At 42.4% G+C, this 27,979-nt stretch overlaps 1 protein-coding gene across 1 annotated transcript; it reads right to left on the bottom strand.

Annotated features, from left to right (window-relative positions):
* Positions 1 to 71: 71 nt before the first annotated feature.
* Arl4 (ADP ribosylation factor-like 4) lies at positions 72 to 27,939 on the bottom strand. Its single transcript, XM_018029422.2, has 4 exons — positions 27,609 to 27,939; positions 4,757 to 5,562; positions 3,293 to 3,508; positions 72 to 2,129 (listed from the first exon to the last, which is right to left on the bottom strand). Exons 2-4 carry the CDS (start codon positions 4,965 to 4,967, stop codon positions 1,933 to 1,935), a joined length of 624 nt encoding a protein of 207 aa, XP_017884911.1. The 5' UTR covers positions 4,968 to 5,562; positions 27,609 to 27,939; the 3' UTR covers positions 72 to 1,932.
* Between the last annotated feature and the right edge of the window lie 40 nt (positions 27,940 to 27,979).

The following is a 27,979-nucleotide window of genomic DNA, read 5'->3' on the forward strand; positions in this document are numbered from 1 at the left end:
GATATGTAAAATTCGCAAATCTTTAAAACGTTATATCTCGATTATAAAACAATGAAGAGCCTTGTTACCCTTTCCTGAAGATATGTCTCCGATCAAAAGCTCAAAACGATCGGTCCTGGTTCTCGATTCTCTCCCACAGCAGAAATACGCATTCGCCTGTTCACGCGTGCACGTGGTTGAACAGGAAACCAGGGAAGGATAGGGGTCGTTATCACACATGTACATTTTTTTTTCTCCTCTCTTACAAAAAAGGTTCCGTCCATCGGGAAGAAGCCGCGACAATCTATTTGCGCGGTTATTTTTCTTTTGTTCTCTCCTTACACGGTATAAAGGTGCAAAAAATTGGCGAGGCACGGTCGTCGCCGGGACGCCTAGGTCCACGATCTCACCTCGAGCGCTACGAATCGCGGACTACCATACACCTACGTCTTCGCTAACGCGATCGTCTCACAGTAAACTAACGCGGTTCCTCGCGTGGCAAAAATTCTCCTTTTTTATTCACGTATACGACAGTGATAATTAAAATCCTGATACGAACGAAACGACCAAATGATTGATAAAAGACAATCAGTTTTTAATTTAATTTCAATACTTTAAGTTTTTCTTCAATTTCAATACTTGTATTAAGGGAGTTTACTTGATAATTTAATTAACGATAAGATTTAGTTAAAATTTTACATGGGCTTTCGTTTGCATATGATATGTAAAATTCGCAAATCTTTAAAACGTTATATCTCGATTATAAAACAATGAAGAGCCTTGAAATTTTTACATAAACCTTTTCATATACAAACGAAAGTTCATGTAAAATTTTAACTAAATGTTACCGTTAATTTAATTACCAAGTAAACTCCCTTAAAAATGCCGAAGACACTAAGAAATTCTCGATGCCAGCAGAAATACAATCTGTTGCCAGCCACGATGATTTTTAATTAATCGTTCAAGCCTCACGATCATCGTTATTAATATCCATCTCGATGACCCGGACCACCGCGTCAGCATTGTATTAATAGTCGATGCAATGGCATTCGTTATCGAAGAACGGAGTCGCCCCCCCTGTTATCACGAAACTCCTGATCTTTTTCTCGCGAACAAAACACGTAATTCCGTCGCCTGGTGTCGCGTCCCATTCTTACGTTTTTCAGTCGTTATCAATCGCGAGAAACGCGGGAGCTAAGCGGGACCGGGGCTCGTTACCGATAACGAGCCGAGGCCGAGAGCGAAACTCGTTAGAAAAGTTTCCCCGATGGGAAACGTTCCGCGATGGAAAATTTGCCAAAATAGAGCTTCTCGGGTCGTTTTGCGGGTGAAGAAGCACTTGTTTCGTTGTCGCATTCCACAATCCTCCTACTATTCGATACGTCATTGTAGCAAAATTTTTCTGACCGCGATCCCGCGTCTGCGGGAACCGAGTCCAGCTTCGATCTCGTCTTAAATAGTCTTAATCTCGTTTCAAATCCATCGTTTTAAATCTCTTATTCTCTCTTGTCCAAAACTGTCTTCGTATAAGAAAAATTCCAAGGTAGTCAAAAAATCTTATCGATCATTTTGCAAATCGTTGGAAGGACACAAAACTGTCTTCCAACTCGAAAAATCGTCAGATCGAGGAGAGACGCACGATTCTCCAAGATCGCGTTCAGAAGCATCGTCCGCGTCGAAAGAACGCGGGCAAGCTTCGCCCGTGGGGTTCGAGCGACGAGAACGAGGGTGTGGATCGTTCACCGACGAGAACGATCAACTGTCCGCGACACGAGAGGATCGCGGCACGTGTGCGTGTACACGTTTTCACTCAAAGACCTCGCCGTCGTCGCCATTCCAGGATGACGAGGAAGAGGATGAAGACGCCGTGGAAGGCGTGGCCGATTCCAAAGGAGAGACTGTCCGCGGCTCGCAACATCAAAAGACACACGTGCAGTCCTCCGAGGACCTGGCCTACCTGGCCCGCTTCCTGTTCAGCTTCGCGAGCTTGCGACGTTTCAGTATCAACTGATACAGGGTGTCCAGACCTTCGTGGAGGCCCTCGCCGGTGATGGCGCACGCCGGTTGCACCCTGATGCAAGCGCTGCCCGGCATACCGGCCAGCTCCAGGACCCCCAGATGCTTCTCCAGTTCGCCCACCTCTTTGGCACCTGCGGGCATCACGTCGAACGGCTCGGTCAGTCCAAACGATAGGGACTGGACTCTGAAGAAAGCTTCATGGATGCTCGATGAGGACTTCGTAATGACAGGATTCTTGATTAGGAATTTTCGTGATCTTCTAATGATCCTTTAATGAAGGTTTTAGGATGGTTCCTTGGTTTCAGTGTTTCTTGATTCGGAATTATGATATTGCGGAATTAATGTTTCGGGAGGTGGTTTCAAATGGATCCTTGAATGCTTCTCGATTTGGTTCTCGTGGTACGAGGCAAGATTTCATGAATGATAAGCAGGATACTCTTTATATCCGTAGGACCGGTGTGGCAAATTGTAGAATTAAACGGATGACACGTGTTACACGATATTTTCACTCAGCGCTCATTAGCTACGTAATACATAAGAGGCTGCATAAACGGATAACACGGAAGCATGTAACGATAATCTCGCTAATGACGCAACAACGTTTTATCAGATTCTCGTCGAGGGGCAACGTGCGTTAAAGAAATTCAAGCGGTTCTAATCCGTGATCTGAACATGCTCCACTATAAATTGCGGTCAAGTGCGCGCATAGTCTTCGCGGGGAAGCCGTACGGTTTAAAAACCGACGCACTCGGCCACTCGTTCCTACGCTCTTAAGCTAAGTCTTCGGAAGCAAGATCGCGCTTTTTAAACCGCTTAAGGTAGCTCGATAGCATTTGCAAAATATAAACGATTTTAATACAAGTTGAGCTAAATAATAAAGTTTCGAACTTTGATTTTCCGTAAAGAAAAATATAAGTTTCCATGGAAAAGAACGAAATAATAATGATCAAAGCCAATGAATAATACTTTTTTCACTTCATATTCTTATTTTAAAATAAGCCTCTTGTAGGGCCTTCTCTTGATAAGTTACCTAAATAGCGAGTTACCATAACAGACTTAATTTTTCAATGATATCTTTTATTCGTGAACAAATCCCTGATGTATCGGTACTTTTACTATACTTGACGTTACGTGCTCTTAAGAAAGATCGTGTGCCTTTGAATATTAATTTTAAAGCAAGCACGAGACGAGGCCCGTTGAACTTCGTGTCACGGAACGCGAAATCTATGTCGTGCAAAAGCACAAAGAAGCACGGTAACAGGTAGAATACGCGTACATATGGTGGAATCGTTACCTGGCAGATCCTGTTTGTTGGCCAAGATCAAGATGGGCACGCCGGCGTTGTCCGGGCTCCTCGCCGTCCTGGTCAGCTCCATTTTCGCCTCTTCGAGTCTCTCAGCGTCGCAGGAATCGACCACGAATATGATACCGTCCGTGCATCGGGTGTACGACTTCCATAACGGCCGTAATTTCTCCTGACCGCCCACGTCCCACACGAGAAAATTCACACCTGCGACAGACCACGAGCGGGAACCCATTTACTCCCGATCGTTTTCCGTAGAAACGGATGGGAATCGATACGACTGCCGTTTTGCTCGTACTACACATTTCCCAGGGTTTTTACTCTAATTTATTTGCTTGAGGCACAGAGTTTAGTTTCTCACGTCTGAATTTGTATCGTCTAAAATCATCTATCTTTATCTCATTCACTTTTATAAACGTGAAAATTCGTAACGTAAAGAACTCATAATATTTAATACGATCGTCTCGTCATTTAGAAATGCGTAACAGCAACTAATGTGATATTCCCCGGTAAATTATAGTACCGCGTGAAAAAGAATGTTTTACATGCATCAAGCTGATAATCTTTTCGAGGCCCAGTTAATACAAAATGCGAATGGGTAAAAAAGACCTACTCCGTTGAAGCAGCAATTTTCACTTCCTGGCGAAATTTATGCTAGAAGGTTTCTGGGACGATCAGATCTACCGACGTTATTTATTCTACTTATCCCGCCAGGACGTATACGTGCGCGATAACTGTAATAACTGTTCGCGTTAAACGTTATCCTGGCCGCGTAATCGTTACGTGTCCAGTTACATACGATATTTGCATGTTCCGAACAGCCACGGTGGCTATGACGTAGCGTGGCTAGCAGTCATTTCGTGCAATAATTTCATTCCCGATTACCGTAAAACTCGCACCGTCATCGTTTCACCTCGCGGCTTCGATTTCGGCTTTTTCACTAAATGAAATGTAATAGAATTTGTGGTACGAACGAAATTGTCCAGCCAATTTAATATCTTTGTACGGAACAAAGTGAGAGTTTATCGGTTTCTCAAATCAAGTGCTTTATCGATAAATATATTTGTTTCCAAAACGAAATATTTTATCAATTTTTAAAGTAAGACTCTTCCTCATCCGCGATTAGGTATGGATTACTTCTGGTGAGGTAATATACTTTTTAATTGAGGAGTGTGAAATGTTTTCCTTCATCGTATCAGATAATGGAATTTATCGAGCGACGAAAGGCATCAAGATCTTCATAATTATCTTTTAGAACGAAATACTTTATAAAAAAATAAGTTCACTCTCTGCTCTAATAATTAAAATTGAAACGTGCTTTATAAAATTAATGAAAGAACTCTGAATAGACGGAACGTATTGAACACACTGAATAACTGAAATGTACATGGAACCCGACCATGCCGTAGCGTTTGTCGTAGATCAATGATGAGTACGATAGGAAATTCGTTTTACCTTTCGCTTTCCCGATGCCACCGCGGATCCTCTCGCAATTGAAGCCAATGGTGGGCACGGTGTTCAGATACTGATCGAACTTGAGCCGATACAGCGCGGTGGTCTTCCCGGCGCTGTCCAGGCCGAGCATGGCCACATGGAGCGGCGTTCCCGTAGGAAGTGCCTCTAGGAAGCCGCCGCTCGTGCCGCTCCTGCCCATCCCGGCACCCATTCCTCTCCCCCGAGGCTTCGGCCTCGGCCTGTGAGACCTCTTCCTTTTTCTACTCCACCTTCCTCGTCAGCTTCCCTCCTCTATCTGGCATTTAGCCTCTTTCCCTTCGGGGAAAACTTTTCACGGAAACCGATATCTCTGTCCACCGTCAATTTTATCTTCACAATTTCTTACTATCCACCGTATCAATCAATTTCTCCTCTCTTCCCCTCGTAGGCTTCCGACCCGAAAAATGTTGTCCCCTTCTACTCCATCCCGGGTCTACCTGACGTCCAGGACCCACCGTCGGTATTCCCTTCCTCCCCGGTTTTTACAGTTCCCCGCTCGGTTTATTCCATTCCTGCTGTTGTACCTGCCGTCTAGTTTTCGATGTTTCTCTCATGGAACTCCCCGGCTCGTTCTTCTCGTTTTTCCCTCGTCTCTCCCCGTTGCGTCGGTCTGGGCCGCGGCAGCCTTCTTCTTCTTTCGTCTGTCCGTGGGCCTAAGTCGACGAACCGAACGGATGAGAGAGAAAGAGGAGGGTTCTCCTCCGCTTTCGATGCTCGTCCCCGCCGTAAAAGGACTCGCTTCGAGGCCACGATCACTACCGCGCCGGCTGAAAATGAAAGGAGAAACGGCATCACCTTCTGCCTCCTGGCGATTCACATTTCTCTACGTTTGCTCCGGATTTAAACGGAGCACACGTAATAATGACGATTCATCATAGTTTCATTCTCTAAAACTGTACTGGCTCGTTCAATAAAAAAACGAAGACCAGGATGTAATTAATCTGGGTTGTAAACAAACAGTATTTTTTAACTGATGTTGTAAATTGTTCAATCTTACATGTACATAATCTACTAATTGATTCATAAGTCGTTTTATAACGGCCCCTGTTAGATCTCACGCACGACCACCATCAGACGCTGAACAAGATTTCTACGGCGTTCGCGAAGGTCCAGACAAGATAACGAGACTGGTAACTGGATTCGATGAATGATCGTTTCTCGGCAATTAAATGTCCCTGAACCCGATTAATGCTACACGCAATTTGCTTCGAAACTGTGTTTACACGCTGTATGTTTCCTATTTCTATTTAAGAATATTTATGTATGGATACAACCAGCTGGCTGGAGGGTCATCGTCCTAAATGGCGCACAAAGAGAATTCTTTCTCCAGACTCTTTGGACCCTGGGGGGCGAGCAAACGAAATGGCCCAGCGAGCTATCCTTAAACCAGTCATAAACCAATTCTAAATCCTACGATTTACAATGGTCGTCATGGATTTCCCAACAATAACCCGATCGATCGCTTCAGAGTTTTATAACTTGAAGTCGAGAGACGTGTTAATGGCCTTTCTGGGTTTAAATACACTTTTACCTAATTCCACGCATTATATCGCGGCGTTTTGAGCTCGACTGCGAACCGCGAAGCTTACTTATACACCTGTTTTCCAGCACGGGCGCGTAAACACCGGGAACGGACGTCTTAAATCGGTCACGCTGCCTCGTAAAGCGATTTTATATCGGTGAGCCGCGATCGCTCCTCGATATCCGCGATATCCCGACTCGAGTGCGAGTCATTGAAAAGTTTCGCAGACGAACGTGCCGTCGAATATTTTTAAACCCGTCAAAAAACTAAAACTGAAGTATTCAACTTTTTCTCGTTAGTTCACATGGAAAAGTGCGAAAGCACTTGGGACTTGGGATAGTTTCATCCTCGTTTCAGAATTTCTGAAAAGCCCGCGGTAGTCGTAGATTAATTCTTTCGATGTTTGATACACGATGCGGTAGAGGAAGACAGAATCACGTTTGGAACGTCGGTATAATTAATTTCCTGTGAAGAACAAACGGGAACAAGCGTTATTTAACGATTATGCAACGCTGCGCTCGGTGATACGAGGGATTTGACCGTGCAACGTTTTCTATAAATATTCAGAGTGCTCAGCGTGCCATCGGGTTTAATTTATGCGACCTCGAATGCAAGCAACGCGGCACGCCTGGTCTAAGAAGACAGGTACGCTTAGTATGCACGTGCGAAAGTAGGTAAATCAAATTTAAACCGCGAATACAGACCTGGCACACAAGTAAACTGATCAACCAATTCTTTTATCTCCCGTTTTATGAGGCCGTAACGCCCCGTTACAATTTCCATGTCACATATCACAGCAGATTATGGAAAGCAGCACTCACTACAGTAAGTAGAAGATGTACTAATGTATTGTAATAATGGCTAAATTCTGATTAATAAATGAATGAAAACGAATCTTGGCATTTTTATTTTACGATCATTAACTAAATATGATCGAAAACAGCGATCATGTATTATTTTATTCGGTGAAACTACCGATCTTTTATTTGGGTCCTGATTAGGATTGTGGTTTCGATCTCGAGATTCTGATTCACATCTTAATTCTGGTTCGGATTTTAATTTTGATTCTCATCAGAATTATGGTTTCGATTTCGATGTTGATCTTGATCTTGATTTTAATTTTGATCTCGTTTTCTATTACCATTTGGATTTTGATTTGGATCTTGATTTCAATTTTGGTTCTGAGGCTCGTAAATACATCTGCCTTTTATATTGACGATAACTTTTCTGTTTCAGTTCACCCATATGTGCAGCAATAATGTATGAAGAAACAGAAGGAAGGAAGGAAGGAAGGAAGGAAAGCGAACTACATAGAATAAGAACACAGAATAAGAATCTCTGTATCATATATATTGTAACCTAACGTATAAACCAATACCAATATGTTAAATTCTGATTAATAAATAAATGGAAACAGATCTTGATATAATTATTTCACGATCCTTAACAAAATGGTCTCCAATATTACTTCGATAATGTTTAAGTTTAATCGAACACGATTCATGAACAAGGGACACTCGAATCAGCACTAATTTTTCACATCGGTATGGCAGTCTACGTAGGACACAAGAGTCCATAAGGTGAAAGGTCTGCTCGTATATCTCGTCTGTGCAGAGAGACCCGAGAAGGAAGAACACGGTACGCGAGCCAGAGAAATCTGGCGTTCTGGGTCATCGTTCGCAGCCTCCCTATGTCGCCTCATCGATTCCTTAACCCTGTACATACTTGAAATAAACGTTCTTTCACAAATATGGCATTGATTTTAGATTTTCTGAATTTATTCATTCCTCATTTAGTCTGATCTATCATACGAAAAAGCGAGAACTATGAAGCGAATTCACTGAAGAACTGGAGCAGACTATAACCCTGGTGACCCCGGAACGCGCACGAATACCTGGCCCGATAATATCTGTCTCTAATTAGATTATAAATAATGAAGTTTAAACGAACTGAATTCCGGCGAACAACATTGATGGGAATTTTATTACCACGCCAAGGAGAAACACGATGGGTATGATAGTAGCGTGGAATTTCCAAGTGCGAAACGCAATGGTATCATTAAGCCGAATGGAATCCGCTAATAATGGCCGCGAAATGGGTTAAACCATTAGGCCGAACGGGAACCACGTTACTCAGTCCCTGATAACCGAGGGTCCGTAAAAGGATCGTTCAAACGCGTACCAAATCCATGCCGTGCCTATCACCATGGCTCGTGCGAGTGCCGGTCAAATGGAAACGTTGGAATTCTATTTATGGCGAGGTTTATGCCAAATAAATTCGATCAGTGTTACACCGTTAGTTCCGCGAGCTTTCAACTTATTACCAGCTACAAACCGATTCTCAATGCACATATTCTGATCGCCATTATTTCTTCGTAATATGCAGCGTTTCATAAAAGAATTAATGTGACACAATGCGTGATATATTCGAATGATAATTTCAGTAACTACGGAGAATTTATTCGACACAAAAAGAGAATTACATTCGTGATTTGATAAACGTTTCTAACGTTATCTTCTCAATGCGAAACAAGATTCAATCTGATGATACTTGAAACGATTTGCCTAGGAAAAAGGGGGTAACGGAATCTTGCCTAGCATGAGTAAAATAATGCGTTGTCAGAAAAATGACGTAGAATCACGTCTCCAGGGTTCTATGGATTTTTCAGCGTGCTCGAGAGTGCGAAAACCTCTGAAGGGTGAAAACTAGTAAAAAAAAGAAGTGCCAGGAGGGAGAGAAGGGAGTCGAATGGAAATTAGTGGCGGTTCGCCAAAGGGTGTGTCTCTTTCAACCCTCATTTCAGAATCGTCGCTGTTTACACGCCTGCTTCGGTCCCTTTCACCCTCGGCACGAGTCTCGTTAACGTTACATTGAACCCTCCGCGCAGCTTTCCTCCTTCCTACTGTCCCTTGCTACTCCCTCCGCGGCTTGTAATTATATCGAACGTTTGTTAACGACACTGTTCATAATCGCGGATCAACGTCCTGCCCGATGACTGCAAATTGAAGGGCCACCGAAATTTTCGGAATCGTTTTTCTCGTCGGCCAATTTATACGCGCGTGAATTATTCATGTTACGGGCCTTAGTGCGCGGCAGTATTATTTTCACATTTATCGTGGACACTCGGAAATAGGAATTAAGTCTCCTCGTCTCGGAATTTAATTAATCGGAAAATAGAATTTTCAATATGAAACCCCGGTGTGAGAGAAATGAAATTTCCACGAAATATAAAGACTGTTCATTGAAATGTTGAAATATAAGAATCTACAGGATATCAAAAGCTTTAATATTGCAATATTTAAAGTACAGTTTTTTAGCTGATAACATTAACGTTTTACTTTCGATGAAAGGCGATCTAGTTTTTTTTTTTTAATTTAATTTATTCAATTCACGGATAGATAGCATATATGTGATAGAAGCATATAAATACAAAAAAAGAAAAAAATACAAAAATATAACAATACTAGCTTAAAAAAAAATAAGAAAACAATGAAAGTACAGAATTGTCACTACAAGATTAGTGAAAACTAAGCCACGAAATTACATCAGGAGCGCCTAGCGAAGGGTAAGAAGTGTTATGAATATAAATTTCGCATAGAGGTTTCATTTCCTCTGCGGACATTCGAAACGTTTCATTTAATTTCCCGATCCGCGGAACAGCTCGTTTGACATTGGAACTCCATTAAGCGTAACAGCCCGTTTATCCTGTTTCCGACTCTTTATAAGTGACGCATGTTTCGCTAACAATTTTTATTTTATGAAATATTTTAATCACCGCTGTATCGTTTAACAAACGAAGGATTTTATTTAATCACCGGAGGGTGGGCGATTAATCGGTAAAGAGATGCACGGTAGAAAAAGGAAGGAGAACAGGAAAGCGGAACGTATTGGCAGCAGTACATCTATCTGTGAACTGTATCTGGTGCATGTACCGTGCATCTGCATTGGCTCGCATCCCGACCTACTTTTATCTCCTTTTTTCCGAACCAGTCGGCCGCACCTGCCCAGTCAGGGAACATTTGAAAAACACGCGTTCCTCCGGGTTCTCTCATTTATTTTTTTCTTCTCTCAACGAACAGGGTGTTCCTCACCCATCGCCCGTCACCATTCTCCGACTCTTTGCCGCGACACGAATTTTCAACAAACGCAGAGCATATTCAATTATTATAATTTACTGATCTTTACAATTATTTTCCTCACTGCAATAGATCCAAACAGAATTGTATTCGTCGCGTCTCTCTCAGTGAATAAGAATATTCGTAAAGCGCATCGGCAAGCGTTCGCCTCTCGGCTGTTCGCTTAGCAGATTGTTCGAGAGTTGCACAATTGCGAGAGAACGCGAGGTGTCTGCTAACGAACCGCAGTCGCGGCAGCGGGCGTCGAAAACAGGCCGTTAGCGTATATGCAAACAGACGAAATGAGTATCAGATGTTTGCGTTGCGGTTTATTGGCTTAGCTATCCGTGACTCGTGTTCCTACTCCTGGCCTCCTCGACGGGAAGCCTTAAATTCACTTCACCGCGTTCGGATGACGAGTTTCGTCTAGCCTACGCTCTTGGAATTTAACAACCGAGAGGAGCGCCCCGTGGGTTAATTCCTAAATCTTCGGTTCTTGTCAAGAAACTATGGATGATCCTATCAATTTCCACTATGTTTTATTGCAAGAGTTTTCTTACTGCCTTATTAGATTTGAGAACTATTCGACGTTTCAGAATTGAATTGTTATCTGAATAACAAATGTGTTCATGACTAAATTTTTAATCATTAAGAACGAGATTAAATCGTATCACGTAACGAGCAGCCATCCGAAACTCGGTAGATCATTTCAGAATGCAAGCTCGTTTTTATTCGAGCAGTCTAGACCGAGAATCCAGGAAGCGTGCACGCGAATCAGAGAAATTACACGGCTGGCAATCGCGTACAATTAAATAGGTAAATAACCGGGGAACAGCGACGTAATAGTAAATGCACTGGATTCGTCGGGAAAGGATGGGGGGTGAATAAAAGCGACTGCGTCGTTAGAGGAAATTAAGATCCTAAGAACAATGGGAGATGAAAGATGCGAAGGGGAAGGCAACTACGGATGATTGCCTTTATTATCATCGCTGTGAGTAGCTATCGAATATTTTTACTGGAATTGACCGGCGATTCCATTCTGTACTCTGCGCGATGCGGAAGTCGAGCCGTCGCAGAAAATATGTGCGGAGGATTCTGAACCAGCGAAAAAACCCATGCTAGATACCGGAAGAACGGGACAATAGACCGGAAAAAGCTGCCGGAACCAGGCCAAAGCTTGTGCGTCAGTCCGTGTACATTTCTTTTATTACAACGTGGTTTCGTTAACGAATCCGATGGAACTTAAAATGATATACCTAGCTAAATCATTTATTATATATTTGTTAATAATTTATATTTTATAATCGATATCATTTTTTTATTGACGAGAAGGTCGTAGGAAATCGTGACAAGAAAAACTGAGGTTGTGTGCTCTCGTTAACTGTCCACCGATTTACGAATGAGAGTAAATACACGTGCAACTATCATGAAAGAATTCCGAGAACACTTTTCGCACTGGGGATTTAGAAATCGTCGACATACGTGTCAATCCTCAATTTCCTCTGACCCAGATAATGAAAAAGACATAAAACGTTTAATGTCCCCGTCCGCTACAGGTATTTGAATTTCTCCCGGCTCGGAATAACGACGATTAAGAGAGCCGAAAAGGAAACTAATAACGGTGCCGGTGTAACAGTAGGAAGTACGTTGCACGCGGTACACCGCAGTCAGTTAAAAGTTCTATTCCTGTTTGGGTCGGATGGTTGCAATTAGATATAGTATACGTATGTATCTGGAACGCTGGGCTTGACGAGGGGAAATCAGTCTAGCGCGCAAGTGGGCCTCGTAATTCACGATCTCTCTGATAACCCCCGTTCGCTCGATGTTACTGAGCCATCTTATCGAGATGCTAATAACGGTGTTACACGGTCGTACCGATCGCCGGATAAGTCACGGGAGAGCTGAAAATACGATCACCTCTATTCCGAAAGGGAAGAGGTATTGCAATGGTTTTCAACTCTTCCTTGCATACATTTAAAAAACAAGTTTAAACACCTGCACAGATACTGTCACGATCTCTCGCGTACCTCGACAAAAAATTCTGGAGTAAGTTTGAGAATTTTACATAATGATTTATGATCCAATTTGGCAAACAAGCGACAAATTGCGTTGAGAGAATGATAAGGAACGAGGGACTGAAATTCCAGAATTAATTAGCTCGATAAAAACCGAAGAACAAACACAGACGTGCTTGCAGAGCCGATAAGAATTTGGCACGGTTACGTAAAAGAAGCTGGCATGTGGAGACTTGAGCAGCAGCGGTACAAAGCTACGAAATCGTTTTATTATGCTGTACCCGCATCGATGTATATGTCACCGGTAACGACGTAGCAGTTCCATTTTCTGTTGCTTCGCGGAGAGCGTAAAACTGGTCGAAACGCAATAACCGGCCGAGGGAAATGGGCACTCGATCTTGCCGAATCTGGCACGATTATTAATAGGCGAACGATCGGGCGAAAATTGTCGGTCGAGACGGAATTAAACGCGACGCGATTTGGCAGCATTCGTGGGAAACCGAGATCGAGTTCTGGCCGAACAATTTCGTTATGGTGTCAAGGCTGGGCCCCAGTTTTAATAATAGACAACGTCACGGCGAACAGAGCACTCGGAACGAGGACTAGGCGCTCACAGTCATGTGCCCTCATAAATAATAACGTCGCTCTTTCAAATATTAAATCTCATCGTTGCACCAATTTCGTTCCTCACGGCAACATTTTTACTGCATGTGTCTCACGTCTGATGCATGAACTCGTGTATAAAATATTATGCGATAGCAAAAAGGACTTTTCTAATTGAATCTTGGCTTTTGTCGACGAGCTGTATCTATCAGAACTCTACTACAATTCAGGAGTACTGTCAGTGCACCTGATTCGACTGTCCACCGATTTCCCAATGCTAGTGTACAGTGAGAAAACGGGGTGTTAATTAGATAAACGAGTAAATTACCAACGTTTATCACACGTGCCGAGAGAGGCGTTCAAGGATTTTGTGCTCACTTTCGTACCGGGTACCATGAAGGTAAGTAGATCTCCCCATTCAGTTTCACCGCGATTGAATTAAAATTCCAGGAGCCAGGAGACGCCATTCAAAGTGACTGTCGCATCGGAGATGCCGAGAATCGTTTCCTTGCCGAGGTTCTCAAGGCGCAATTTGCTAAGTCAATTACTACATGCTAATTGCACCATTTCGAGGGATTATTTCGGTGAGATATGCGTCGCTGATTGGAATTAAGGATGTATTGGCTATACAGTCAATCCCAAAAGTTTATGCACTTTAGAAATGCATTTTTTAAAAAGAAATCAGACGTCGGAAGAACAATGCTAATAATAAACAAAAAAAAAATATTTTTTATTTTTCCGAGATTTTTCCAAGAGGTATCCCTTCAATTTCTTCCAAATTTTCGTTTTTGGCCAATAACTCTCAAACCGTTGAATCTACGGGAAAATTGTTAAAGCTTGCGTCAACTATGATTCTGATCCTATGCAGTTTCACTCTGTTTCTATTTATACATATTCCATGATTTAAAAAAATGACACAACGATGGCATGATTAAAAAGATATGAAGAATCTTAATGTATAATATGAATTATGAATGAAAATCTGTGGGACTGTCTTCGCTTCGGGTGGACGTGACGCGATTTCGGTCCCGTATAAAAGAATCTGATTATCAGAGCAGACGCAGTAAAAGGGAAAGACGATCGTGCGTTTCCATTGATCGAGAACGGGTCTAGCGAGCCGAGAGAACGGAGTTCCCTCTGTCCCGGTTCTCTCCGTGGAGGAAAAAAAGGGAGCGCGTTGATACACGCGCGAAAAATGCTAGACATCGTTACTGAAATATGGCGTAATCGGTAACAAGTTCTGTAATAACGTTCTTGTGAGAAACGATCGCCCATTATCCGACATCGAACACGTTCGCGTCCCATTTTAACGTCCACGCTCGCCTCCATCGGATCAAAAGACAGATTTTTACTCGCTTCAAAACTGAACGAGATTCGAAATTCGTTGTTCAGAGACAAAAGAATGATCGTAGCTCTTCGCATGTTCGATACGATTCTACCATATAAATTACTTATAAGAATTCTGATAAAATCATCAGACGAGTCATTATTTCACAAATCCAATATAATCGAAGGCCACTTGATTCACCTGTGGTTTTCAGACGGAGAGGTATAACTGTTACGGTGAATATACGACACGGTACGATAACAGTATATAAAATCCTTGCTTAGAGGAAGTGCTGCTTATGACTCACAATCAGAGACTAGACGCGGTAATTAAGGGTTTGTCTGGGAAAAACGTAATTTCACGTGACCGGAATTTCGAACAAGGAACACTTCCCGGCCTCTTCATGAAAAATGTAAGAAATCCGGTAAAACCGTCTTTCATTCACGCAATTTGCACGCAACCAGGGAAAACGAAAAATTCCTTGAGTTCACAACGATGAAAAACGTGACTCAATCTCAGATTTTCATATTTTCAATCTATGCAGATACGAATAAAATAAAAAATGAGTTCCTTTAATTATGATTTAAAAATACCGGAGTTTAATTTGCCGTACTAAGGCCGAGTTGATTATTCAGATTCAGATAACGGACTACACCAGGATATTGCACTGCATGTCTCCGGGTGCATTCTGCACGCGCACGACCGTAATAATTGCACTTTCCGTATGCGTCTTACGCATTCGTAATTATTTTTCCGGTGAACCAGGCCTGTTCCCGTTAACCCGGCCGTCGCATTGTCCGAAGCAACGCGACCAGATCGATCGAACGTCCATTCAACTAAATTGTACGATACCGATAATCGATTCGTGGCGACAAAAGAGCAAACCGATTCGACCGGTCTCTACGCTGGATTTGCTATTTTCTGAAGATTGTAGGATCCGCCAAGTGATGCAATCGGATTTTCTTTTGAAAATCACGGATAATGGGAGATGTACGGTGTTGTAAGAAAATTTGCATAATAACCAGGTTTCGACAGAACGTGAAGACTGGCTCGAGTGAAAAGAAGTTTGCGGTTTGCGAGATTGATCGATGGTTTATTGAATCGTGGAAACGAATTGAGGCTCGATACCCAGAGATTTAGGAAAAAGGTGCACAGCAGAAATGAACGGATAGAACGTTGTACCGTGATCATTGATTAATAATTCTCAGATTCTAGGACTATTCGAATTACGGATTGCCGTTGTATATCTAGGGAACGCGAGTTCGTCGATCATTAATGATATAACTGCTGTGCCTACTTTCTCGCATGCTCGTAATCATTCACTAGACACAGTGATTCTCATGTACCTGAGTCATTCTGAGATACACTGTCATGCGTACGAAATCAACCAGCTGTAATCTGTTCATAGTCTATAGATAAAAGTTCAACAGTTATTTTCGATACTCCAATGCAATCTAACTGATATACATTTGTATATTTGTACTACCAGAGAATAGATATATGAATACATCAATTAACTGAATTCTAACAATGAAAAATCTACTTCTCCAGCCGCTGCTGCGTTGTAAAACTGGCTGAACTGTGATTAATAAACGAATGGCAAAAGTCATGAGACCCATTAATACCGTACTTCAGTCTTTCGTATAGGCGAGAGAAGGACTCTGTTCAAAAATCGATAAGCGTTTGTACTCGAGTATCCTTACAATGCATTTCGCATCGCAGCGATGTAATCGCGAGACCGGCGCGTTTCAACACGCGAAAAAGCAAAAACAGGAAGAATAAAAAAAAATACCGAAGGAGGCTTTCACTTCACGCTCGGTGAACAGACGGAACCACCGTCGCCGTCGTCTCGAGGGCTTTTCGTTTCGATCCTCGACGGTAGGAAAACGCTGTTTTTAACGAACTTCGAAATCCCTGCCACGAGAAATGCAGAACCGTTCAAGGGGGCCGTCAATTAAACGTCGATTAATCGCTTATAGATTGTCCTTCATGCTTCTCGCCCGTCAATCACGTTTTTCAGGAGTAGACTCACGACGAGTTCGCGTAAAGAAACGCATTGTACGTACGATCCGAAGCTGTAACGTTTCGATCGTGGTAAAAAAAAACGACTGAAATTAATATCGGAGTGAGGAAAAAACGTAGGAAGTAACGAGAATCGCGGCGAGTTCTACTCCGGGTTGCAAGCTGTTCACCCGAAGAACTCGTGACGCGGTGAACCGGGATGATGCTCGATAACATACCGTTACACTGATGTAACAGACCTGTCGTCCCGTAAGCTTACTCTTGCGCGCAGACGAACGCGCGTATCCAGAAAAAGAAGGTACAGCCTTGAAGGAAAGAGTGAACGAGAGACCGAAGCCGCGGTTTCAAGGATGAACGATCACCGCCAATTAAGCGGCACACTGAGATTTTTGTTGACGACTACTCGCAGACCCTCGCGGTTCGTATATTTAGACACGCGTTCTTATAAGACGCGGCGACGATCTTATCGATGGAAATACGAATTTTTTATGTCATGGCCAGTGGCCAGGAAAAATGCATTTTTCATACAGGAAACTCGATTTTTGATGCTGGACCGATAGCCACACGACTTTAAGCATTCCTCTTTTAATTGTTTGGTTGGCAACTAAATAATTGCGAAGTTTGTCGATAGACTTCTTATTTAAAATCCGCAATCACTTAGTTGCCAACCCAATTGTATATCTACTGTTGATCATAATTAATCCGAACCACGTACAGAAATTCTTATCACATCCATGTAGAGCTCGAAATATATTTGTCGCCGCTTGTTTTTTCCTTTACTACATGCACGAATAAAGTCGGCTTCGAGAAATAATCATAAAACCTGACCGTGCAAATTGTTTGTCAAACCATTCAACCTCGAACGATTTGTCAATCTCGAGCGTGAAGCCTGAATGTTGAATCCGCGCTGTAACGACGTCTATTATTATTATTATTATTACCGTCCCTGGACATCCTGGTCCGTGATGTAAAAATACGACCGGGCACGCGGTACGCTCGCTCGTTTCGTCACGCTGCGAGGTTTAATTTTTCACGGGCAACGGCACACGTCGCGAGGAAATTGGCTCGACGTGAAATCGCGACGACGATCGCGTTTTCACGCATCCATGCGCATAATGAACTGGGTAAACGGGCCGCAGATATGGGACCGGGTCTAAACTACGTGTCCGCAGAAGAAAGCGGGTCGTTCCTCTCCTGCCCGTTTCTTATCGTACCATCGGCTTATCACGGAACCGTGTCCAACTCTGAGCTTCATCTGTCCTAACTATGAGACCAATTAACTAAACATTGTCACAATATCAATTTAAATTTGAGTTTAAATTTGATTTAATTCAAGTTTTACACGAGTCTCCTTGCTCTGAGTGGATTTCATGATGCATTTTTCATTTTGTATTTTCTATAATTAATTTCCTAATAAATCTACAAAATTTATCAAACACGATCCGTCCAAACGTTGAAAATAAATTTATTTTCAACACAGAGGATGCATGGAAAAGCAGAATTTTTGTTCAGCATAAAGTTTATTCTACTCGGATGTCGATAAACTAATACACGGTAAGTGAAAGCCGAGGTAACGTCTTGGAAACGTGCGGCTTGGTTTATTACATAAAACCCCGTCGAACAAATAAACCGTTGCCTGATTTGAACCGACACGGATTCATCGAAGGATTTTCAGATTCTCAGCGGAATCGAACGCGGATAATATTCACTGTTCTTATTAACATCGATCAAAGCTATCTAGATAGACTGCGTTCTAATCCTACTGCCACATTTTCTATTCTTTATTTATTTTTCTCTCTCCAAGACTGAACGTCTGAATCAGACCAATTGATACCACGACATACATTAATTCTCCGTCTCCGAAGATTTCTAACTGAACTCTTAACTGTACCATCAGCATGCATTAAACTAAGTCTAGCTGATTCGCGAACACTATTCATGATCGCGTTTAACAAATCGTCAGACAATGCATCATAAAACGTAAAGAATTCGCGAGGGAAGAGTATAAAACCCGGGAAGAAACAGAGGATGCTCGTAAAAGTGATGGGGACACATCGGGATGGGCGGACGCAGACGATCGAGTATGAAAATTGATTTGCATGGGTCGAGCGGTCACGACAGGTGGCCTTTGTTGCGAACGCCATCCCCTTTTATTTTTTTGCTCAATCTCGTATGCATAGGGAAACAGAGAGGCGCGGTATAAACGGTGGAGATTCGAATGAAAAACGATTTCGATTCAACAGATGAAGAGCTGGTCAAACGTATCTGTTCGACATCTCGGGCGATTCTTTATTGATTCGGTCAGAACTCTCCAGGAATTTATATGTCCGAATATTTTCCATATATGATCTTCACATTGATCGTCGATTTCAATTTCTAATTCCTTTCGCCGTAACTGCGATTTCTTTTAAAACGAAAGCAGGAAAGTGCGTCAGATATCCGGGATGATCGAGTCACTGATCAACGTCGATGCGAGAACCAGGCTCGATCTGATTTCTCCTTTGTGCTCGTGGATGCACAAAAGCCTTGCCCGTCGACAATGCTGGCCTCGCAACGAGCATTGTTTATTTACGGGAGACTACGGGGAACGGGACGGGAACGCGGAGGTAATGAGTTCAATTCACCAGGAGATATGCTAATAACCGAATTACCGGCCCATCTCGAGTAAACGAGCCAAAAGAGGGGCGAAAGTTTTCGCGATGAATGCAAAAACGGCCTTTAACGAAGCTCAGAACGCGTCTGGAATATCGCGCCCTTTCCATAATTATGCGCAATGATGATTCAGATGTTAAAAGTCTATGCCGTCTGAATCGTTAAACCAGACGCCTCATCGCTTATTCATTTTATTAAAACCAGCGTCGTTACTTTCGGCCTGACGACGACGTGTTCTATCCTACGTAGCAATGTGCATGATACAAATGATTTAACAAGCAAATTCTTACGACGAATCAAGTCTAACAACGTAGTCAATGTAACAGAACAGAAGGAACATTACATGGAACGACAGAACGGTATTGTTCCTCAACGCGCTCAAGAAGTAGAGGAGCTTAACGAGCTCAATTTATCAGAAAGAAATGCTAATAGCAAAATTAAGCCCGCCAGTGGATAAACCGTCGATGCGACGATCGTACGAACGCGGGGGACCATCGCCGGTCCGCAATCTGTTGCTCGTCTCTCATTTCACTCGTGTTCTACCAATCTTAAATAATTGCAAGCCTCGGCAAAAGGCGACACGGTTATGCATTACAAATTTCAAATTCTCATCTTCAATTATATCAATTAGAGAGGCATTCAGCTGGCTGGTGTTGAGTCTGAGACAATTTCACGAAAATCAGAGACGAGGAAAGAAATGATCTATCATTAAAGTCATTACGTAGGAACTTGTCGTATAACGTTTGAAGAGTTTTATTTAGTAAACGGTGCCATCTTCATTATCCTCGTTTCAGTATGAAAATTGCTATAATTTATTATCTAGAAAATAAGTAAATGTAGGACGAACGTATATCAATTTCTTTTTTTCTTAATCGCATCGGAGGCTGAGGGACGAGTTTCGCACGTAAAACAGGCACCTGTTTCACTTCCGAAACGAGCTGGAAACCGGGCTAACGGTCCTCTCAGAGAAAGGACAACTCGTTTCTCTTGTTTCGTTACCTAGATTAAGAGCCGACGAGGTAAAAGTCGATAAACGGTCTCGCGCAACGTCGGCCCACGTGAACCTAAAATCCAAAGAGCCCCCCTTTCTCCTCTAACAATTATCGAACTCTTTCGACCGGTCCCAGCGTCGACCATAACGCAATCGCATCATTGCTCTAAACGACGGATTGCCAATGACAAAGCGAAGTGATCGTCGTTGGCGATGTTTGCATTGAATACGTGAATTAATAATAATTCAGGCTGATTGATCAAAGAGATTTTGATTGACCGTGTGAGGACACAATAAAGCAATGGCGATGAATGAATGTGAGAAGTACTTGTGGATTAATGAAAGAAGATTAATAAAAAATTTAAAAGTCTCAGGGAACGAATGCAATTCTTGGTACGAAAAAATACGAACTCAGAAAATTCTAAGAAAAATATAAAGATCAACCGTCTGATTCGAGAGATAAAACTTGGGGACAGGTCTGGAGTCCTAAAATACCCGGTCGAATTGGGAAAGTTAAAAACAACAAACCCGTGTTCCGTGATTCAGTGTGTTCAAAGTTCGTCGACACCGGCGCGTCGTGCCGGCTGGTCTAATTCGAGCAATTCCGATCGACTCGCGGGGAAATCGCACCGCTGTGCACTGGCGCCCTGACAATATCCCTGCGGAACGAACGTCTGCTACAAACCTACCGCAGTGGAGCCTGCTGTCTCGAATTAGAAACCTCTTCTGCGATTAATTTTCGAGTGTTATGAAAAACAAACGTTCCTGTTCCAAACCGCGGTGAAATATCCAAGAACGGCGGCAAGTTGCAGATTTATTTGCTGATAAAAAATGCGACTGTGCAAACGAATGCTTAGATATCAGAAATCTAACAAACTCACCTACCAGCTAAGCAACGAAAGATAACAAATGATTTCACAGTCGATTTTTCCTATTCAACGGGAGCTGAGATAAACCTCTGTCGCTTCAACCGACCGTGAATTTCTAAACGGTTTCAAATCCTCATCTCCTAAACTGTTCCTAAACACGACGTAGCCGTCTCTAGGCAAGAGCTAACAGGATGACACTGAGATTAGTAATGTGGATCGGTGTGTCAATGTTGCAGCTGGCAACGGGGCTGGTTACAGCTCGGGTGCTGGTGCTATGCCGTATCGGGGGTGTTATCGACTGGCGAAGGGGCGCATGCGTGGGAAAACCAGCCCCATCCTTCCTTCGAACGGAACGGGACGTCGACGACGTCGTCGTTTCCAGGAGACCGCTTAAATTGTCTAAACAAATGCTAACCCATGTCCTGCCACGTTCTGGTTACCGTCGTGCCATAAACCCCTCTCAAGAATTCATTCTCACCATCAGTCAAGAATCTAATTTCCCACGGAACTCCATAGATAAGCTCCAGACTGGGAAGAGTACGTTCCGCGATATCATTAAATCGTCCAAATACGTTCTTCCTATTTATTCAGACAGTATCCGTTTTATGGATTCAATTTCCTACTGATTCTAAGATTCATGAAAATAGAGTTTTTCTTTTTACGTTAGCGAGTTTCGGATCGGTGGCGAAGCAAAGCAGCCTAACGTTTCGTGGCTGCTTTGCGTTGCTCTAAGAATCGGATTATTATAACTATAAGAGGATGAATACACGCGTCGACGTATCGCCGTGAACAAGCTCCGATAATTATCCGATCAGATTACACTCATTCCTGATTCCCGAAAATATCGATTTCCTATGGTCTCTCGAAATTAAAATGACAGAACTTTCGCGTCTTCTTTAATCCGATAAAAAAAAACTCTACCGCCACTCCCATGTGCATCTTCAATTATTGTCTCTCCTTCGCGAAGGTGAACAAGATTTTCTGACGAATTATGTTCAGGAGAAGCTACTGCCACTCCCAATCCCGATTAACATATCGCAAGATATACTTAGTAAACAGATACACACACACACTGATACGGTGTGCTTCCTCAAGGCGTTCCTCGAGTCTAAAGTTACTCGGTGAAAATCCTCACCGCGGCTGATAACGAGGCCAAACAAATTTAGTTGTCATTCCACGATTCCAAGGAAGCAAGCAAGCTACTCAAACGACGCTTGTCTAATCTCGATCAAAGTATAAGTCAACACAGATCATATCCAACCCATACCATGCACTTGTTCCACCAAATCCTAGCTACAAATAATGCAAGGCTTAATTCGAATCCTCATTGTCAATTCAATAAATGAAAGTTCTATTGTACGACAAATTAAATCCCCTTTAGGCTATCAGTATTTAATTAAAAATCTAATCAACCCGTCGATCGAGATTCTCGCAATTTCCCCTGCTGGAACAGCGATCAACGCTAATTACTTTCTCGATTCGAGTTTTCATTCTCGATCGTCGTGATCGTACAGAAACTTTTAATAAAATCACTAAAGACAACTTTCATTTGAAACCCACACTCTATTGTACCAGTCGAAGCTTACGCTGTTTTATTTTTATTTTCACGTTCGTCGAACGACTGGTATGAGAACATTTTTCGAGCAAAATCATAAGCGGAGTGCAAGGCGAAGTTTAATTTGAAAGCAAAAGCTGTGACCCGGTTTGTTCGATTTTCCGGGCGACCTCCGCACGGTCCACGACCCCCCTACAAGCCAGGAGGGACCCTTTTTTATTGAGTTATTAGACTCATCCGCATCGTTTCCCTGCAATCTAGAGAGGGATCCCTTTGATTGTCCTATTTGTTTAACGAGACGACGCAAGCCCGTGCCCACGTCGCTAACTCTCTCACAAAAAGTATCCTGTGCTTTAATTGGTCCCTCGATTATGCTCAATTGCCCTCTCGAAATGATACTCTCTGCCAGCCGTAAAAAAATCTGCTCCAAGATTTTATAAATCACGATTCAAAATAAAAGTACATTTTTACATTTCTCGTTTTACTTGTTCAACACTCAGCCTACCACAGCGGTCAAATGACCGCTTTTGAGATTATTTTTTATTATATTATTTAATTATTACATGGTAATTATTTTGTGTTTTATTGCCTATGCTAAATTCTGTATTATCTATAATCAACTTTTAAAAAGCGGTCATTTGATCGCCATCGGTAGATTTAGTGTTAAATGTTTGATCGTATTTTAGTTCTGTGATTTTTATGTTCTCCGACGTGAGAAGTAAAATTCTGATGCGTTTCAGAGAAATCACTTATAGCATGGCTCCAACCAAAGAACTACAGCTGGATGTATCCCAAATGGCAATAAACAACTACCACTTGACACGAAGAGCTAGACAAACCTAAGACCACCCTCTTCATTCGCATCCTCACGCTAAGAGCGACTCCCTTTTCACGCCTAGTTTCATTCGGCCCCGGAGAGGGTTGCTGAATAATTAAACAATGTCCTACTGGGGAATAACTAAAGGAGTCACAAAAAGTACGACGCTTATTTACTCTCAGCATATTCTACCATCGTTTACTGATCAAAGTACACACTTCTACACTATCCTCAATGAAAGTCTGGGATCCTAGTTACTAGAAAATTGTTGAAAAGCAATTTAAAGAGACTCGAGCAACGAATATCGACTCAGAACGGGTCTCGCATTCCGCATGATCGGTATCATAAAACAGCGTTTGTAATTAAATTAAGCGAACCGCAAGAAGCGAACGTGTAGACAGCACAAACGCAGTGGACTATGTGGCTGAATATCGTTTTGCTCGTTCGAGTCTCAAGAAAGGCACGAAATAAATTACGCTGGCCTTATCGGGGTCTAATCTAATCTCTGCATACAGGGTGAGCCACTAAAATATGAATATTACGACCATTTGATGAAAAATATCTCGTATGAATTCTCAGTTCTACAATGCTTCTTCATTAAGGATGTATTGGCTATACAGTCAATCCCAAAGTTTATGTACCTTAGAAAAACGCATTTCCTATAATTAAAAAGAAATCAAACGTCAGAAGAATAATGCTAAAAAGTTTTACATGGAAATTGTAGATCTCGTTGTCCTCTACAAAAAAAGGTCCTATGCAATTTTCCCGTAGATTCAACGGTTTGAGAGTTATTAGCCAAAAACGAAAATTTGGAAGAAATTGAAGGGGTACCCCTTGGAAAAATCTCGGAAAAATCGAAAAATTTTTTTTGTTGTTTATTATTAGCAATGTTTTTCCGACGTCTGATTTCTTTTTAAAAAATGCGTTTCTAAAGTGCATAAACTTTTGGGATTGACTGTATAGCCAATACATCCTTAAATCTATTCTCTTACTGCTTGCTTACAAGTAATAAAATTTCTCTTTACTGAAGCTGTATAATAAAAGCAAAGAAATCCTCACGAAGTTTGAGGAATAAATTCATTTTTGCACTTGATAAAAACTGTGAAATTATTTCTGTTGGTATTTCTTATGAAATATAATAAAATTAATAGAAATCACGTTATTTTCTTGTTAATTTTAATCCTGTGGATTTCTATTCCTGAGGACGTTCCTTAATGTCTCACCGTGTATAGGTGAAACCTAAGTCGCGGTCGATAATTACCATCCAACGATTTATCGCCGATCTAGATTCAATATCTGTTACCCGATAACCTGAAAACCCTTTCCCTCGGATCGTTTCGCGGCACTTTCGAGCGTGACGAATGCCGAGAATTATCCCGTGGCCTGCGCCGGGAAACGAATAACCTAGACCCAGTGATCGCGGAAAAACCGATACCTCGCCAGAGGTCGATGGCTCGGTTTCGAGTTTTCAGAAGATATTGGCTTCCTGCATAATCGTAGACCCTCTTCCGTGGAAATTACCACAAGTTCCAACACGATGCACGATCGATGTCGAAATTAATTTCTTTTCTACAAATTTTGTATCATTTTACACTAGAACTTTTATACGTCTATTCTATCCCAACGTTCTCGTAATCCTGCGCGTGATGTACAATTGCGGATCGAAGGATACTAAATTCGACTGGTTTTTCATCAGATTTACTGATGATTAAGTTAGCAAAGTTGAAAATGAAATTTGTCCTACGCTTCTACGATAATTTCAACTCTCCCTAGAACTCCGTAATACTAAAACTAAATTGAGCTGCACTAAACTATAATTCTACTCTATTCTCCGATAACATTCTTGCACCGGCTCATCCACCGAGCACTCTAATCTCTAACTACTAAATTCCGACAGAAACACCGAATTCTACGAATAGTACCTGAAAATTTAATTTCCACATATCGCACGTTATTGCACACCGTTTTCGCGGAACGATGGCCTTAACAGTGTGATAAGAAATCGCTTTCGTCTGTTCGACACTCGATACAATCGCCACGGAACCCCACCAAATAGTTCATTCTTTTGTCGAAACAAACTAAGATTCATTGTATCGCATCTTTAGAATTCGATCCACTCTCTATTATATTTGATAATATTTCTTATGCAGGACGTCTGAAGATCGTAACTATAATGGAATGAATGAATGAATGCCGCGGCATTCTTGGATGCCGTTCCCTCGCGAAAGCGACTCGTTTCTTTCCTCGTCCCGCAAGAACTAGGCGAATCTTGGCTCGTGTCTGCTAACACGAGTCGAACCCGAGTGTGGAAAATAGACGCGAGGCACGAGAGTATACACGGATAGAGAGCCGGTGTTTTCACAGCTGCAACGAGATACCCGTCGCTGTTCGACCGCGTTATGATCGTTTGTTTCTGCTAAACAATCCCGACACGACGTCGGAACGTGACGAGAACCCCGGGAACAGAATCGGTATTTAAGGAACTAGTTGTTCCATGTTGTAATAACGTTTTCCGACCGTACCCCGAACGATCAAGCGTATTTTCGCAAATTGATTCGAGACCTGTCGTCATAACGAATTTAGAATAGCATTCCTTAAAATCGAGATACGTTCGTTACTTCCCAAATGCGTTTCATATTTTGTTAAATGGTGGTAGAAAATTGTGTAAACTTTATAGACTGAACCCATGCTTAAATTACTGAGTTCGTTAATGAGGATTCATTATAAATCACGAAGTTAGAATCTATTGAAGCAACTGCACTCTGCTAAAAATTACGTGCATTGGCTTTCTCTGCTGTGGCTGCATTTAAGAGCTTAACGAGGAACTGGGTCGCGTTCTTAAAAGAAGAGAACAGTTTCCGTAGCTGAAAGTTAACGATATCAGAGATAAAACATAAGCGGAAGCCCTTCGGCAACAGAGAAATGAAAGTTAACGTTCTGACGCGTCATCCGTCAATTCACAAGTCTTTAATCGGTCGTCGTTCAAAAAGGAAAGAATAGTATCCAAGCCCTTGACTCTTAATCCCCTGCCCTAACGTGCATGTATACGTATGTATATATATGCAATATTCTTTGAAGCCGGTTTTAGTTGTGAGCGTAATTATTGGAAATCCATTACTTCTGAATGAAAAGTCTTGCATGAGCAGTCCCGAGCCTAGCTGTCTCCTCGATAATACTAAACCGGCAACTACGTAAATTCTATTTACTATTTCATGAAATTCACCTACGATAAACTTGTTTCTACTTTCTAGCTTTGCGACCGAGAGAATAAAACGAATTTCGAAATTTCCTACAGCTAAATTCTCAAATAACATCAAACTGACTTATTGTTAGGGTACAAAGCCGCTGGAACAGAATATTTGTAGTTATGGAATTGTAAACGCGATACGGCATTGAATTAGCTATCCGTCAAGGTGGTACAGAGACAACGTGCTCGTTACATTCATGAGGACAATTAAGGACGGGCTCATACATCGCGCAATTAACGGGACGCGTAACAGATGCAGATGCATAGTGAGAAACGTTTAAGGGGCGCGCGGCATCGAACTGGAATTTGGTATGTAGAAAACGCGTCGACCAAGGAGGAAACACGCATCATATTCGTAAGCAAGAAGAGCGTCGTTGGATGCACGTGAAGAGACGGTCGCATCCGACGCGTTTACGCAGCAATTGAATATTTATAAAGCGCGGCAATGACTCTGACCGAATGCTAAAACGCATCTCCCGTATATACTTGCCGGGGGATTTTACCTACTTCTGCAAGTAAAAGAGGGTTTCGGTATAAGCCTCGCCCCGAAAGGAGTGTCATTATTTTATCACAAGTCTCCAATTAAAACATGCATCGACCGATTCGGCAGAGACAAGTAATCTCTAGTATGAACGATACTAAAGCGAAAAATAGCGCCGATTCAAAAACGTTCGATAAACGTCTGATCTGTGACGCCGTTTTGTTTGAATTTTCAGAGACGACAGAATGTACGCGGGACTTTTTACCGGACGCAGCATCCCATGGAATTTCTGTCACTTTTACAGCGATTAAAGGGCAAAGAGTATCCATTCATGAGCCACGGCAAGGGGAACGTAATAACCTTGATTGCACTCCGAAGCCACGGTGTATCGACGTTGCAATCAGGGAAGATTCATTCACAGTTGCAATTCGATTCGAGCTGTGCGATCCGAATTAATAATCACGGTAACGTTTTACTTGAGAAGACCGACGAGATACGATTTCTCGCGAACGAGCCATTTAGCTCCCCTTCCCCGCCATTGCATAATAACCGATTACGGTGCTACGAAATAATAACGAGTGCTCTTTTGTCACTCACCATTTTTCGGGAGGATCCGTGTATCCGACGTCCCCGGAGACACTTGCGGCTGCGATTGACTATGGACGCACAGTAACACGTTACATCGACTTTGACACACTTCTCGCGAGCCCCGAAAGACCGGTTGAGTTTACGCGTTTCAAACGTGAGGACAAAATCTGTACGACACGACGTATTTCTTAATGATCGAGGTAGTATGTTGACACTCACAGACGAACCGATTATGTTTTCTCGTCTCGTTCAAGCGACTAACAGCGGGGCACATCAAAACAGTCGGTCACCGGTCGACATTCAGGAGCACACTACAATTAGGACTGATCACTCCGAACACCCGAGACAAACTGACCAAAACTGACCTGCTCCGCTTTGCT

Source organism: Ceratina calcarata, unplaced genomic scaffold, assembly GCF_001652005.2.
Source record: "Ceratina calcarata isolate Rehan_Ccalc_2016 unplaced genomic scaffold, ASM165200v1 scaffold48.2, whole genome shotgun sequence".
NCBI lineage: Eukaryota > Metazoa > Arthropoda > Insecta > Hymenoptera > Apidae > Ceratina > Ceratina calcarata.